At 63.1% G+C, this 15,489-nt stretch overlaps 1 protein-coding gene across 2 annotated transcripts in view; it reads left to right on the top strand.

Moving 5' to 3' along the window:
• Positions 1-3,457: 3,457 nt before the first annotated feature.
• f8a (coagulation factor VIII associated) overlaps positions 3,458-15,489 on the top strand; it is a 161,469-nt gene continuing 149,437 nt past the window's right edge. Inside the window, exon 1 of one of the 2 annotated variants that reach the window (XM_087978394.1) lies at positions 3,458-3,558. In XM_087978394.1, the coding sequence (XP_087834520.1) occupies positions 3,500-3,558 (59 nt within the window). In that variant the 5' untranslated portion in view covers positions 3,458-3,499. The remainder of the gene's footprint in view (positions 3,559-15,489) is intronic. The other variant, XM_087978395.1, reaches the window with a different exon arrangement.

Here is a 15,489-nt window from a genome sequence, read left to right as displayed (position 1 = left end):
GAATCCTGGTTTGGAAAATGGAAGGGGGTGGTGGTTTCTATCCTTACTTCCCTGATAGTAGTAGTCAGGGTATTGGTGGCCATTGGCTGTTGTGTCATACACTGTATACGAGGGCTCACCCAGAGGCTGATTGAAACAGCCTTGATGAAACAGATGCCCCTAAATGGGAATCAGACAGAGGAACTTTATCGGCTAAATAATGAGGAGGTGAGTGAAACTAAGATGGATGAAATCTCTGGAATGATGCTTGCGAATTTCGGGAACGATGTTTAAAAAAAAAACAAAATGCAGAAGATAACAAATGGTAATTAAAAAGAAAAAGGGGAAATTGTGGGATATAGGTGAATTAATGTTATTTCTGCAATTATAAGTTCTGATACAGAGTAAATGAATTCACATTAGTTTGTGATTGTTTCTCGGCTAAGAGCTGAGTTAACAAGAATGGGGACTATATAGAGGAAGTATATAATCAGTTAAAATGGTATGCCAGCATGAAACGTGATTGCAAAACAATGGTAGAAATACAGGCACTAGATAAAATGCTGTGAAGAGAGGCCTGTATAAACAGTAGGTTTCCCACTTGTACAGAGACACAGGAACAAACCCCAATTAAAAGGGCTTAGTGATAAGATGCTGTGAGGGGCAGCGCAGATGGAGGGAGTAGATAATGGTAAACAAAGGATGGGATGAGGTCAAACGGCCTTGTGAGGTCAGAGTAAGCATTTTGTCACAGACAAGACCGGATAAACAGGAATACTGGAGCCAGTCTTAGGGAACTGGAGGATGTAGATAGGGGAAGAGCAACGTAAAACAAAAGAAGCCAAATTATATAAATATCGAGTGTTTGTCGAATTCGGTGTGTGTTTTGTCCCTGCCTTGTGACATCACACCCACTTGCAAGTGTAAAATAAATGACACGACTGATTCAGATTTTTGTCTCGGACTGACATTATTGAAGAGTGTGAGCTTTGTTTCTCACATTCTTTTATCAGAGAAATGACCAAAGAAAATGAAAATAAAAGACACTTCACACTGATCTGGTGAATTTTCTTCTGAATTGCACAAAGAATGTCTTAGCAGTCGAATCCTGGATCAACTCCAGGCCAATCTCCCACCAGGTCTTTGTAGCAGCTGTCCCCAGATTTAGTGGGTTCCTCAGCACGTCAACCAAGTTGACCTCCTGCAGGGCTATTTTTAAAAGTTTTTTTTAATTCAAGGGATATGGATGTCACTGACTGACCCGGCCTTTATTGTCTGTCACTAGTTGTCCCTTGAGAAGCTGGAGGTAAGCTGCTTTCTTGAACGGCTGTAGTCCACCTGCTGTAGGTAGACCCACAATGTACTTATGGAGGGAGCTCCAGGACTTTGACCCAGCAACACTGAAGGAATGGTGATATATTTCCAAGTGGCACAGCAGTGGTTGGCAGAATCATGACACTGTGGTTAGCATTGCTGCCGCCCAGCGCCAGGGACCCAGGTTCAATTCCAACCTCGGGTGACTGTATGTGTGGAGTTTTAACATTCTCCCCGTATCTGTATGTGTTTCCTCTCACAGTCCAAAGATGTGCAGGTTAGGTGAATTGGCCATACTCAATTGCCAACCCTGTCTCAGGATGAGCAAGTTAGGTGGATTGATTCTGCTAAATTGCCAATAGTGTCCAAGGATGTCAGGGTAGGTGGATTAGCCATGGTAAATGTGGGACTACAGGGAGAGGGTGGGTGGTGGATCTGGATGGGATACTCTTCAGAGTTGATGAGCCAAATAGTCCCTTTTTGCACTGAAAGACTTCTATGAAATCAGGATGGTGAGTGGTTTGGATGGGAAGGTGCAGAGGCGATGACGTTCCCATGGATCTGCTGCACTTATCCTTGTAGACGGTAGTGCTCATGGGTTTGGAAGATGCTCTCTAAGAATCTTTGGTGAATTTCCGTAGTGCAGCTTGTAGATAATACACACTGCTGCTACTGAGCTTTAGTGGTGGAGAGAATGGATGCTTGTGGATATGGTGCCAATCAAGTGGACTGCTTTGTCCTGGATGGCGTCAAGATTTTTGAGTGTTATTGGGGCTGCACCCATCCAGGCAAGTGGGGAGTATTCCATCACACTCCTGACTTGTGCCTTGTAGATGGTGGACAGGCTTTAGGAAGTCAGAGTCTGCAGTCCTTGTTAGGAGGTGAGTTACTGACACAGTATTCCCAGACTCTGACCTGCTCTTATAGCCACTGTGTTTATGGTTGAGTTCAATTGAATTTCTGGTCAGTGTTAACCTCCAGGATGTTAAAAGGGTTTGATATTTTACTTAGAATGGGTCCTGAACCTACTGATTATTTCTTGTGTCCTTCATGCACTTAGTTAAAAATCACACAACACTAGGTTATAGTCCAACAGATTTAATTGGAAGCACACTAGCTTTCGGAGCGACGCTCCTTCTTCAGGTAATAGTGGAGGGCTCGATCGTAACACAGAATTTATAGTTGGACTATAACCTGGTGTTGTGTGATGTTTAACTTTGTACACCCCAGTCCAACACCGGCATCACCAAATCATGACCACTATCTCCCCGTGTCTACATGGGTTTCCTCCGGGTGCTCCGGTTTCCTCCCACAGTCCAAAGATGTGCAGGTCAGGATGAATTGGCCATGCTAAATTGCCTGCAGTGTTAGGTAAGGGGTAAATGTAGGGGTATGGGTGGGTTGCGCTTCGGTGGGTCGGTGTGGACTTGTTGGGCCGAAGGGCCTGTTTCCACACTGTAATGTAATCTAAAAAAAAACCAGTAACCGCCGGTTTAAAGTGGAGAGGATCTCCAAGAAGATTGCACATATCGAAACGTACATCAAGTTTCTACAGGAATGCAGGCAAGCAGGAAAGATCCTGAAAGGATTACGGATCACGAACCCACTTAGGTAACCCGAGAATGCAACTTTAAAAAAAAGGGTTTTGTGATTTACACATGAAAGAAGTGAATCTATCACTGTATTCTAACAGATGAAAGGCTTAACAGACAATCAATTTTTCAATGTATAATTTCAGTTACATCACACTGCAAATTTTTGCTATAAATTCTGTTACGATCAAGCCCTCCACAACCACCTGATGAAGGAGCGTTGCTCTGAAAGCTAGTGCTTCCAATTAAACCTGTTGGACTATAACCTGGTGTTGTGTGATTTTTAACTTTGTCCACCCCAGTCCAACACCAGCATCACCAAATCATTCATGCACTGAAGCAGCTATCACTCTGCTTTGCCTCTGTCCTTTCAGTGCCCCTGTTCATTTGTGCCCACATTCCCGTGAGTTCCCACATAGTAACGAATATTTTTTTATATTGCTGTTTTATTTGTCGGAGAATTATAAAACTTGCAGCCCCTCAGAGGGTCAGCCTGAATATTTGGGGGGGAGGGGGGACAGAAACCTCCCGGAACCTTGTGGCCGGGGACGCGTTCTCCCACCGGAAGTCTCTCCCCGCACAGTTTCCGCCCGGACCTGGTGCCCCGCAGAAAGATGGCGGTCGAGGGGGACTTCCTGCTTCGATACCGAGCGGTTTCTAACAAATTGAAAAGGTGAAGGAGGAGGGAAGGGGGTGTTGATGGGGGGAGGGGGGGTGTGTTGATGGGGGGAGGGGGGGTGTGTTGATGGGGGGGGGTGTTGATGGGGGGAGGGGGGTGTTGATGGGGGGAGGGGAGTGTTGATGGGGGGAGAGGGGGGTGTTGATGGGGGGAGGGGGGGTGTTGATGGGGGGAGAGGGGGGTGTTGATGGGGGGAGGGGGGGGGTGTTGATGGGGGGAGGGGGGGGTGTTGATGGGGGGAGGGGGGGTGTTGATGGGGGGGGTGTTGATGGGGGGAGGGGGGGGTGTTGATGGGGGGAGGGGGGGGTGTTGATGGGGGAGGGGGGGTGTTGATGGGGGAGGGGGGGTGTTGATGGGGGGGTGTTGATGAGGGGGTGTTGATGGGGAGGGGGGGGTGTTGATGGGGGGGGGGTGTTGATGGGGGGAGGGGGGGGTGTTGATGGGGGGAGGGGGGGGTGTTGATGGGGGGGTGTTGATGGGGGGGTGTTGATGGGGGGAGGGGGGGGGTGTTGATGGGGGGGGGGTGTTGATGGGGGGAGGGGGGGGGTGTTGATGGGGGGGGGTGTTGATGGGGGGAGGGGGGGGGTGTTGATGGGGGGGGGTGTGTTGATGGGGGGAGGGGGGGCTGTTGATGGGGGGGTGTTGATGGGGGAGAGGGGGGTGTTGATGGGGGGGTGTTGATGGGGGGAGAGGGGGGTGTGTTGATGGGGGGGGTGTTGATGGGGGAGGGGGGTGTGTTGATGGGGGGGTGTTGATGGGGGAGGGGGGGTGTTGATGGGGGGGGGTGTGTTGATGGGGGGAGGGGGGGTGTTGATGGGGGGGGGGTGTGTTGATGGGGGGGGTGTTGATGGGGGGAGGGGGGGCTGTTGATGGGGGGGTGTTGATGGGGAGAGGGGGGTGTTGATGGGGGGAGGGGGGGGTGTTGATGGGGGGAGGGGGGTGTTGATGGGGGGGTGTTGATGGGAGGGGAGGGGGGGGTGTTGATGGGGGGAGGGGGGGTGTGTTGATGGGGGGGGTGTTGATGGGGGGAGGGGGGGCTGTTGATGGGGGGGGTGTTGATGGGGGGAGAGGGGGGGTGTTGATGGGGGGAGGGGGGGTGTTGATGGGGGGAGGGGGGTGTTGATGGGGGGGTGTTGATGGAGGGGAGGGGGGGGTGTTGATGGGGGGAGGGGGGGTGTGTTGATGGGGGGGGTGTTGATGGGGGGAGGGGGCGGCGTTGATGGGGGGGTGTTGATGGGGGAGAGGGGGGTGTTGATGGGGGGAGGGGGGGTGTTGATGGGGGGAGGGGGGGTGTTGATGGGGGAGGGGGGGTGTTGATGGGGGGAGGGGGGGGTGTTGATGGGGGGGAGGAGGGGTGTGTGATGGGGGGAGGGGGGGTGTTGATGGGGGGAGGGGGGGGTGTTGATGGGGGGAGGGGGGGTGTTGATGGGGGGGTGTGATGGGGGAGGGGGGGTGTTGATGGGGGGAGAGGGGGGTGTTGATGGGGGGGGAGGAGGTGTTGATGGGGGGAGGGGGGGGTGTTGATGGGGGGAGGGGGGGTGTTGATGGGGGGGTGTTGATGGGGGAGAGGGGGGTGTTGATGGGGGGAGAGGGGGGTGTTGATGGGGGAGGGGGGGTGTTGATGGGGGGGTGTTGATGGGGGAGGGGGGGGTGTTGATGGGGGGAGGGGGGGTGTTGATGGGGGGAGAGGGGGTGTTGATGGGGGGAGAGGGGGGTGTTGATGGGGGAGGGGGGTGTTGATGGGGAGAGGGGGTGTTGATGGGGGAGAGGGGGTGTTGATGGGGGGGAGGAGGGGTGTTGATGGGGGGAGGGGGGGTGTTGAGGGGGGGAGGGGGGGGTGTTGATGGGGGGGTGTTGATGGGGGAGAGGGGGGTGTTGATGGGGGGAGAGGGGGGTGTTGATGGGGGGGAGGGGGGTGTTGATGGGGAGAGGGGGTGTTGATGGGGGAGAGGGGGGTGTTGATGGGGGAGAGGGGGGTGTCTGATGGGGGGAGAGGGGGGTGTTGATGGGGGGGGGAGAGGGGGGTGTTGATGGGGGAGAGGGGGGTGTTGATGGGGGGAGAGGGGGGTGTTGATGGGGGAGAGGGGGGTGTTGATGGGGGAGAGGGGGGTGTTGATGGGGGAGAGAGGGGGGTGTTGATGGGGAGAGGGGGGTGTTGATGGGGGAGGGGGGGTGTTGATGGGGGAGAGGGGGGTGTTGAGGGGGGAGAGGGGGGTGTTGATGGGGGGGAGAGGGGGGTGTTGATGGAGGGAGGGGGTGTTGATGGAGGGGAGGGGGGTGTTGATGGGGGAGAGGGGGGTGTTGATGGGGGAGAGGGGGGTGTTGATGGGGGGGAGGGGGGGTGTTGATGGGGGGGAGGGGGGTGTTGGATGGGAGGGGGGGGGTGTTGATGGGGGAGAGGGGGTGTTGATGGGGGTGTTGATGGGGGCAGGAGGTGTTGATGGGGTGATGGGGGGTGTTGATGGGGGGGATGGGGGGTGTTGATGGGGGGGATGGGGGGGTGTTGATGGGGGGGATGGGGGGGGTGTTGATGGGGGGGATGGGGGGGGTGTTGATGGGGGGGATGGGGGGGTGTTGATGGGGGGGATGGGGGGGTGTTGATGGGGGGGATGGGGGGTGTTGATGGGGGGGAGGGGGGTGTTGATGGGGGGGGAGGGGGGTGTTGATGGGGGGGGGAGGGGGGTGTTGATGGAGGGGAGGGGGGGTGTTGATGGGCGGAGAGGGGGGTGTTGATGGGGGTGTTGATGGGGGTGTTGATGGGGGGCAGGGGAGGTGTTGATGGGGGGGATGGGGGTGTTGATGGGGGGGATGGGGGGGTGTTGATGGGGGGATGGGGGTGTTGATGGGGGGGAGGGGGGTGTTGATGGGGGGGAGGGAGGTGTTGATGGGGGTGTTGATGGGGGCAGGGAGGTGTTGATGGGGGGAGGGAGGTGTTGATGGGGGGGAGGGGGGTGTTGATGGGGGGGAGGGGGTGTTGATGGGGGGAGGGGGGTGTGATGGGGGGGAGGGGGGTGTTGATGGAGGGGAGGGGGGTGTTGATGGGGGAGAGGGGGTGTTGATGTGGGGAGGGGGTGTTGATGGGGGAAGGGGGGTGTTGATGGGGGGGAAGGGGGGTGTTGATGGGGGGAGAGGGGGATGTTGATGGAGGGGAGGGGGGGGTGTTGATGGGGGAGGGGGGTGTTGATGGGGGGGAGGGGGGTGTTGATGGGGAAAAGGGGGTGTTGATGGGGGCAGGGAGGTGTTGATGGGGGGGAGGGAGGTGTTGATGGGGGGGAGGGAGGGTGTTGATGGGGGGGAGGGAGGTGTTGATGGGGGGAAGGGGGGGGTGTTGATGGGGGGAAGGGGGGGTGTTGATGGGGGGAGGGGGGTGTTGATGGGGGGGAGGGGGGTGTTGATGGGGGGAGGGGGTGTTGATGGGGGGGGTGTTGATGGGGGGGAAGGGGGTGTTGAGTGGGGGGGAGGGGGGTGTTGATGGAGGGGAGGGGGGTGTTGATGGGGGGGAGGGGGGGTGTTGATGGGGGGAGGGGGGTGTTGCTGGGGGGGGTGTTGATGGGGGGGAGGGGGGTGTTGATTGGGGGGGAGGGGGGTGTTGATGGAGGGGAGGGGGGGTGTTGATGGGGGGGAGGGGGGTGTTGATGGGGAAAAGGGGGGTGTTGATGGGGGGGGAGGGGGGTGTTGATGGAGGGGAGGGGGGGTGTTGATGGGGGAGAGGGGGGTGTTGATGGGGGGGAGGGGGGTGTTGATGGGGAAAAGGAGGTGTTGATGGGGGTGTTGATGGGGTGCAGGGAGGTGTTGATGGGGGGGAGGGAGGTGTTGATGGGGGGATGGGGGTGTTGATGGGGGGATGGGGGGGTGTTGATGGGGGGTGTTGATGGGGGGAGGGGGTGTGTTGATGGGGGGGAGGGGGGTGTTGATGGGGGGGGTGTTGATGGGGGGGAGGGGGGTGTTGATGGGGGGGAGGGGGGGTGTTGATGGGGGGAGAGGGGGGTGTTGATGGGGGGGAGGGGGGTGTTGATGGGGGGGAGGGAGGTGTTGATGGGGGGAGGGGGGTGTTGATGGGGGGGAGGGGGGTGTTGATGGGGGGGGAGGGGGGTGTTGATGGGGGGGAGGGGGGTGTTGATGGGGGGGGAGGGGGGTGTTGATGGGGGGGGAGGGGGTGTTGATGGGGGGGAGGGGGGTGTTGATGGGGGGTGAGGGGGGTGTTGATGGGGGGGGAGGGGGGTGTTGATGGGGGGGGAGGGGGGTGTTGATGGGGGGGAGGGGGTGTTGATGGGGGGGAGGGGGGTGCTGATGGAGGGGAGGGGGGTGTTGATGGGGGAGAGGGGGGTGTTGATGGGGGGGAGGGGGGTGTTGATGGGGGGGAGGGGGGTGTTGATGGGGGGAAGGGGGTGTTGATGGGGGGCAGGGAGGTGTTGATGGGGGCAGGGAGGTGTTGATGGGGGGGAGGGAGGTGTTGATGGGGGGCAGGGAGGTGTTGATGGGGGGGAGGGAGGTGTTGATGGGGGGGTGTTGATGGGGGGGGATGGGGGGGTGTTTATGGGGGGGGTGTTGATGGGGGGGAGGGGGGTGTTGATGGGGGGGAGGGGGGTGTTGATGGGGGGGGAGGGGGGTGTTGATGGGGGGGGAAGGGGGTGTTGATGGGGGGAGGGGGGTGTTGATGGGGGGAAGGGGGTGTTGATGAGGGTGTTGATGGGGGGGAGGGAGGTGTTGATGGGGGGGAGGGAGGTGTTGATGGGGGGAGGGAGGTTGATGGGGGGAGGGGGTGTTGATGGGGGGGAGGGGGGTGTTGATGGGGGGGAGGGGGGTGTTGATGGGGGGGGAGGGGGGTGTTGATGGGGGGGAGGGGGGTGTTGATGGGGGAAGGGGGGTGTGATGGGGGGGAAGGGGGTGTTGATGGGGGGAGAGGGGGGTGTTGTGATGGAGGGGAGGGGGGGTGTTGATGGGGGAGAGGGGGGTGTTGATGGAGGGGAGGGGGGGTGTTGATGGGGGAGAGGGGGGTTGATGGGGGGAGGGGGGTGTTGATGGGGGAGAGGGGGTGTTGATGGGGGCAGGGAGGTGTTGATGGGGGGCAGGGAGGTGTTGATGGGGGAGAGGGGGTGTTGATGGGGGGCAGGGAGGTGTTGATGGGGGGCAGGGAGGTGTTGATGGGGGGGAGGGAGGTGTTGATGGGGGGCAGGGAGGTGTTGATGGGGGGGGAGGGAGGTGTTGATGGGGGGTGTTGATGGGGGGATGGGGGGGTGTTTATGGGGGGGAGGGGGTGTTGATGGGGGGGGAGGGGGGTGTTGATGGGGGGGAGGGGGGTGTTGATGGGGGGGGAGGGGGGTGTTGATGGGGGGGAGGGGGGTGTTGATGGGGGGGGAGGGGGGTGTTGATGGGGGGGAGGGGGTGTTGATGGGGGGGGGAGGGGGGTGTTGATGGGGGGGAGGGGGGTGTTGATGGGGGGGGGAGGGGGGTGTTGAGGGGGGGAGGGGGGTGTTGATGGGGGGGAGGGGGGTGTTGATGGGGGGGAGGGGGTGTTGATGGGGGGGGGAGGGGGGTGTTGATGGGGGGAGGGGGGTGTTGGGGGGGAGAGGGGGTGTTGGGGGGGGGGAGGGGGGTGTTGATGGGGGGGGGGAGGGGGGTGTTGATGGGGGGGGGGAGGGGGGTGTTGATGGGGGGGAGGGGGGTGTTGATGGGGGGGAGGGGGGGTGTTGATGGGGGGAGGGGGGTGTTGGGGGGAGGGGGGTGTTGATGGGGGGGAGGGGGGTGTTGATGGGGGGGAGGGGGGGTGTTGATGGGGGGGGGAGGGGGTGTTGATGGGGGGGAGGGGGGTGTTGATGGGGGGAGGGGGGTGTTGGGGGGGGGGAGGGGGGTGTTGATGGGGGGGAGGGGGGTGTTGATGGGGGGGAAGGGGGTGTGTGATGGGGGGGGGAAGGGGGTGTTGATGGGGGGGGGAGGGGGGTGTTGATGGGGGGGGGGAGGGGGGTGATGGGGGGGGGAGGGGGGTGGATGGGGGGGGAGGGGGGTGTTGATGGGGGGAGGGGGGGGTGTTGATGGGGGGAGGGGGGTGTTGATGGGGGGGTGTTGATGGGGGGGGTGTTGATGGGGGAGGGGGGGTGTTGATGGGGGGAGAGGGGGTGTTGATGGGGGAGGGGGGGTGTTGATGGGGGGAGAGGGGGGGGTGTTGATGGGGGAGAGGGGGGTGTTGATGGGGGAGGGGGGGGGTGTTGATGGGGGGAGGGGGGGTTGTTGATGGGGGGAGGGGGGGGTGTTGATGGGGGGGTGTTGATGGGGGGGGTGTTGATGGGGGGAGGGGGGGGTGTTGATGGGGGGGGGGGTGTTGATGGGGGGAGGGGGGGGGTGTTGATGGGCGGGGGGGTGTTGATGGGGGAGGGGGGGGGTGTTGATGGGGGGGGGTGTTGATGGGGGGAGGGGGGCTGTTGATGGGGGGGGTGTTGATGGGGAGAGGGGGGTGTTGATGGGGGGTGTTGATGGGGGGAGAGGGGGTGTGTTGATGGGGGGGGTGTTGATGGGGGGAGGGGGGTGTGTTGATGGGGGGGGTGTTGATGGGGGAGGGGGTGTTGATGGGGGGGGTGTGTTGATGGGGGGAGGGGGGGTGTTGATGGGGGGGGGTGTGTTGATGGGGGGGGGGTGTTGATGGGGGGAGGGGGGGCTGTTGATGGGGGGGGTGTTGATGGGGAGAGGGGGGGTGTTGATGGGGGGAGGGGGGGGGGTGTTGATGGGGGGAGAGGGGGGTGTTGATGGGGGGTGTTGATGGAGGGGAGGGGGGGGTGTTGATGGGGGGAGGGGGGGTGTGTTGATGGGGGGGGTGTTGATGGGGGGAGGGGGGGCTGTTGATGGGGGGGGTGTTGATGGGGGAGAGGGGGTGTTGATGGGGGGAGGGGGGGTGTTGATGGGGGGAGAGGGGGGTGTTGATGGGGGGGTGTTGATGGAGGGGAGGGGGGGGTGTTGATGGGGGGAGGGGGGGTGTGTTGATGGGGGGGGGTGTTGATGGGGGGAGGGGGGGGCTGTTGATGGGGGGGGTGTTGATGGGGAGAGGGGGGTGTTGATGGGGGGAGGGGGGGTGTTGATGGGGAGGGGAGGGGGGAGGGGTGTTGATGGGGGGAGGAGGGTGTTGATGGGGGGAGGGGGGGGTGTTGATGGGGGGAGGGGGGGGTGTTGATGGGGGGAGGGGGGTGTTGATGGGGGGGTGTTGATGGGGGGAGGGGGGGTGTTGATGGGGGGAGAGGGGGGTGTTGATGGGGGGGAGGAGGGGTGTTGATGGGGGAGGGGGGGTGTTGATGGGGGGAGGGGGGGGTGTTGATGGGGGGGTGTGATGGGGGAGAGGGGGGTGTTGATGGGGGGAGAGGGGGGTGTTGATGGGGGGAGGAGGGGGGTGTTGATGGGGGGGGTGTTGATGGGGGGAGGGGGGGGTGTTGATGGGGGGAGGGGGGGTGTTGATGGGGGAGAGGGGGGTGTTGATGGGGGGAGAGGGGGGTGTTGATGGGGGGAGGGGGGTGTTGATGGGGGGAGAGGGGGGTGTTGATGGGGGGAGAGGGGGGTGTTGATGGGGGGGGAGGAGGGTGTTGATGGGGGGAGGGGGGGTGTTGATGGGGGAGAGGGGGGGTGTTGATGGGGGGGGTGTTGATGGGGGGAGAGGGGGGTGTTGATGGGGGGAGAGGGGGGTGTTGATGGGGGGGAGGGGGGTGTTGATGGGGGGAGGGGGGTGTTGATGGGGGGGAGGGGGGTGTTGATGGGGAGAGGGGGGTGTTGATGGGGGAGAGGGGGTGTTGATGGGGGGAGAGGGGGGTGTTGATGGGGGAGAGGGGGGGTGTTGATGGGGGAGAGGGGGGTGTTGATGGGGGAGAGGGGGTGTTGATGGGGGAGAGGGGGGTGTTGATGGGGGAGAGGGGGGTGTTGATGGGGGAGAGGGGGGTGTTGATGGGGGGAGAGAGGGGGGGTGTTGATGGGGGAGAGGGGGTGTTGATGGGGGAGGGGGGGGTGTTGATGGGGAGAGGGGGGTGTTGATGGGGGAGAGGGGGGTGTTGATGGGGGGAGAGGGGGGTGTTGATGGGGGGGAGAGGGGGGTGTTGATGGAGGGGAGGGGGGTGTTGATGGAGGGAGGGGGGTGTTGATGGGGGAGAGGGGGGTGTTGATGGGGGAGAGGGGGTGTTGATGGGGGGGAGGGGGGTGTTGATGGGGAGGGGAGGGGGGTGTTGATGGAGGGGAGGGGGGGGTGTTGATGGGGGAGAGGGGGGTGTTGATGGGGTGTTGATGGGGGGCAGGGAGGTGTTGATGGGGTGATGGGGGGTGTTGATGGGGGGATGGGGGGTGTTGATGGGGGGGATGGGGGGGTGTTGATGGGGGGATGGGGGGGGTGTTGATGGGGGGATGGGGGGGTGTGATGGGGGGGATGGGGGGGGTGTTGATGGGGGGATGGGGGGGTGTTGATGGGGGGATGGGGGGGTGTTGATGGGGGGGAGGGGGGTGTTGATGGGGGGGAGGGGGTGTTGATGGGGGGGGAGGGGGTGTTGATGGAGGGGAGGGGGGGTGTTGATGGGGGAGAGGGGGGTGTTGATGGGGGTGTTGATGGGGGTGTTGATGGGGGGCAGGGAGGTGTTGATGGGGGGGATGGGGGGTGTTGATGGGGGGATGGGGGGGTGTTGATGGGGGGGATGGGGGTGTTGATGGGGGGAGGGGGGTGTTGATGGGGGGAGGGAGGTGTTGATGGGGGGGAGGGAGGTGTTGATGGGGGTGTTGATGGGGGGCAGGGAGGTGTTGATGGGGGGGAGGGAGGTGTTGATGGGGGGGAGGGGGGTGTTGATGGGGGGGAGGGGGGTGTTGATGGGGGGGAGGGGGGTGTTGATGGAGGGGAGGGGGGTGTTGATGGGGGGAGAGGGGGGGTGTTGATGTGGGGGAGGGGGGTGTTGATGGGGGGAAGGGGGGTGTTGATGGGGGGAAGGGGGGTGTTGATGGGGGAGAGGGGGGTGTTGATGGAGGGGAGGGGGGGGTGTTGATGGGGGAGAGGGGGGTGTTGATGGGGGGGAGGGGGGTGTTGATGGGGAAAAGGGGGTGTTGATGGGGGGCAGGGAGGTGTTGATGGGGGGGAGGGAGGTGTTGATGGGGGGAGGGAGGTGTTGATGGGGGGGAGGGAGGTGTTGATGGGGGGAAGGGGGGGTGTTGATGGGGGGAAGGGGGGTGTTGATGGGGGGGAGGGGGGGTGTTGATGGGGGGGAGGGGGGTGTTGATGGGGGGAGGGGGTGTTGATGGGGGGGTGTTGATGGGGGGGGAAGGGGGTGTTGAGTGGGGGGGAGGGGGGTGTTGATGGAGGGGAGGGGGGTTGTTGATGGGGGGGAGGGGGGGTGTTGATGGGGGGGAGGGGGTGTTGCTGGGGGGGTGTTGATGGGGGGGAGGGGGGTGTTGATTGGGGGGAGGGGGGTGTTGATGGAGGGGAGGGGGGGTGTTGATGGGGGGGGAGGGGGTGTTGATGGGGAAAAGGGGGGTGTTGATTGGGGGGGAGGGGGTGTTGATGGAGGGGAGGGGGGTGTTGATGGGGGAGAGGGGGTGTTGATGGGGGGGAGGGGGTGTTGATGGGGAAAAGGAGGTGTTGATGGGGGTGTTGATGGGGTGCAGGGAGGTGTTGATGGGGGGGAGGGAGGTGTTGATGGGGGATGGGGGGTGTTGATGGGGGGATGGGGGGTGTTGATGGGGGGTGTTGATGGGGGGGAGGGGTGTGTTGATGGGGGGGAGGGGGGTGTTGATGGGGGGGGTGTTGATGGGGGGGAGGGGGGTGTTGATGGGGGGGAGGGGGGTGTTGATGGGGGGAGGGGGGTGTTGATGGGGGGGAGGGGGGTGTTGATGGGGGGGGAGGGGGGTGTTGATGGGGGGGAGGGGGGTGTTGATGGGGGGGAGGGGGGTGTTGATGGGGGGGGAGGGGGGTGTTGATGGGGGGGAGGGGGGTGTTGATGGGGGGGGAGGGGGGTGTTGATGGGGGGGGAGGGGGGTGTTGATGGGGGGGAGGGGGGTGTTGATGGGGGGGAGGGGGGTGCTGATGGAGGGGAGGGGGGGTGTTGATGGGGGAGAGGGGGGTGTTGATGGGGGGGAGGGGGGTGTTGATGGGGGGAAGGGGTGTTGATGGGGGGCAGGGAGGTGTTGATGGGGGGCAGGGAGGTGTTGATGGGGGGAGGGAGGTGTTGATGGTGGGCAGGAGGTGTTGATGGGGGGAGGGAGGTGTTGATGGGGGGTGTTGATGGGGGGGATGGGGGGTGTTTATGGGGGGGTGTTTATGGGGGGAGGGGGGTGTTGATGGGGGGGAGGGGGTGTTGATGGGGGGGAGGGGGGTGTTGATGGGGGGGAGGGGGGTGTTGATGGGGGGGGAGGGGGGTGTTGATGGGGGGGGAAGGGGGTGTTGATGGGGGGGAGGGGGGGTGTTGATGGGGGAAGGGGGTGTTGATGAGGGTGTTGATGGGGGGGAGGGAGGTGTTGATGGGGGGGAGGGAGGTGTTGATGGGGGGGAGGGGGGTGTTGATGGGGGGAGGGGGTGTTGATGGGGAAAAGGGGGGTGTTGATGGGGGGGAGGGGGGTGTTGATGGAGGGGAGGGGGGGTGTTGATGGGGGAGAGGGGGGTGTTGATGGGGGGGAGGGGGGTGTTGATGGGGAAAGGGGGGGTGTTGATTGGGGGGGAGGGGGGTGTTGATGGAGGGGAGGGGGGGTGTTGATGGGGGAGAGGGGGGTGTTGATGGGGGGGAGGGGGGTGTTGATGGGGAAAAGGAGGTGTTGATGGGGGTGTTGATGGGGTGCAGGGAGGTGTTGATGGGGGGGAGGGAGGTGTTGATGGGGGGATGGGGGGTGTTGATGGGGGGATGGGGGGTGTTGATGGGGGGTGTTGATGGGGGGGAGGGGGTGTGTTGATGGGGGGGAGGGGGGGTGTTGATGGGGGGGGTGTTGATGGGGGGGAGGGGGGTGTTGATGGGGGGGAGGGGGTGTTGATGGGGGGGAGGGGGGTGTTGATGGGGGGGAGGGGGGTGTTGATGGGGGGGAGGGGGTGTTGATGGGGGGGGAGGGGGGTGTTGATGGGGGGAGGGGGGTGTTGATGGGGGGGAGGGGGGTGTTGATGGGGGGGAGGGGGGTGTTGATGGGGGGGAGGGGGGTGTTGATGGGGGGGAGGGGGGGTGTTGATGGGGGGAGGGGGGTGTTGATGGGGGGGAGGGGGGTGTTGATGGGGGGGGAGGGGGGGTGTTGATTGGGGGGGGAGGGGGGTGTTGATGGGGGGAGGGGGGTGCTGATGGAGGGGAGGGGGGTGTTGATGGGGGAGAGGGGGGTGTTGATGGGGGGGAGGGGGGTGTTGATGGGGGGAAGGGGGTGTTGATGGGGGGCAGGGAGGTGTTGATGGGGGGCAGGGAGGTGTTGATGGGGGGGAGGGAGGGTGTTGATGGTGGGCAGGGAGGTGTTGATGGGGGGGAGGGTGGAGGTGTTGATGGGGGGTGTTGATGGGGGGGATGGGGGGGTGTTTATGGGGGGGTGTTTATGGGGGGAGGGGGGTGTTGATGGGGGGAGGGGGTGTTGATGGGGGGGAGGGGGTGTTGATGGGGGGAGGGGGTGTTGATGGGGGGGAGGGAGGGGTGTTGATGGGGGGGGAAGGGGGTGTTGATGGGGGGAGGGGGGGTGTTGATGGGGGGAGGGGGGTGTGATGGGGAGGGGTGTTGATGGAGGGGGGAGGGAGGTGTTGATGGGGGGGAGGGAGGGTGTTGATGGGGGGAGGGGGGTGTTGATGGGGGGGAGGGGGGTGTTGATGGGGGGGAGGGGGGTGTTGATGGGGGGGGAGGGGGTGTTGATGGGGGGAGGGGGGTGTTGATGGGGGGAAGGGGGGTGTTGATGGGGGGGAAGGGGGGTGTTGATGGGGGGGAGAGAGGGGGGTGTTGATGGAGGGGAGGGGGGGTGTTGATG

Source organism: Chiloscyllium plagiosum, unplaced genomic scaffold, assembly GCF_037043375.1.
Source record: "Chiloscyllium plagiosum isolate Xiang-an unplaced genomic scaffold, Cpla_swu_hap1 HiC_scaffold_33, whole genome shotgun sequence".
Lineage (NCBI taxonomy): Eukaryota > Metazoa > Chordata > Chondrichthyes > Orectolobiformes > Hemiscylliidae > Chiloscyllium > Chiloscyllium plagiosum.
This window is presented reverse-complemented; position numbering and strand designations above follow the sequence as displayed.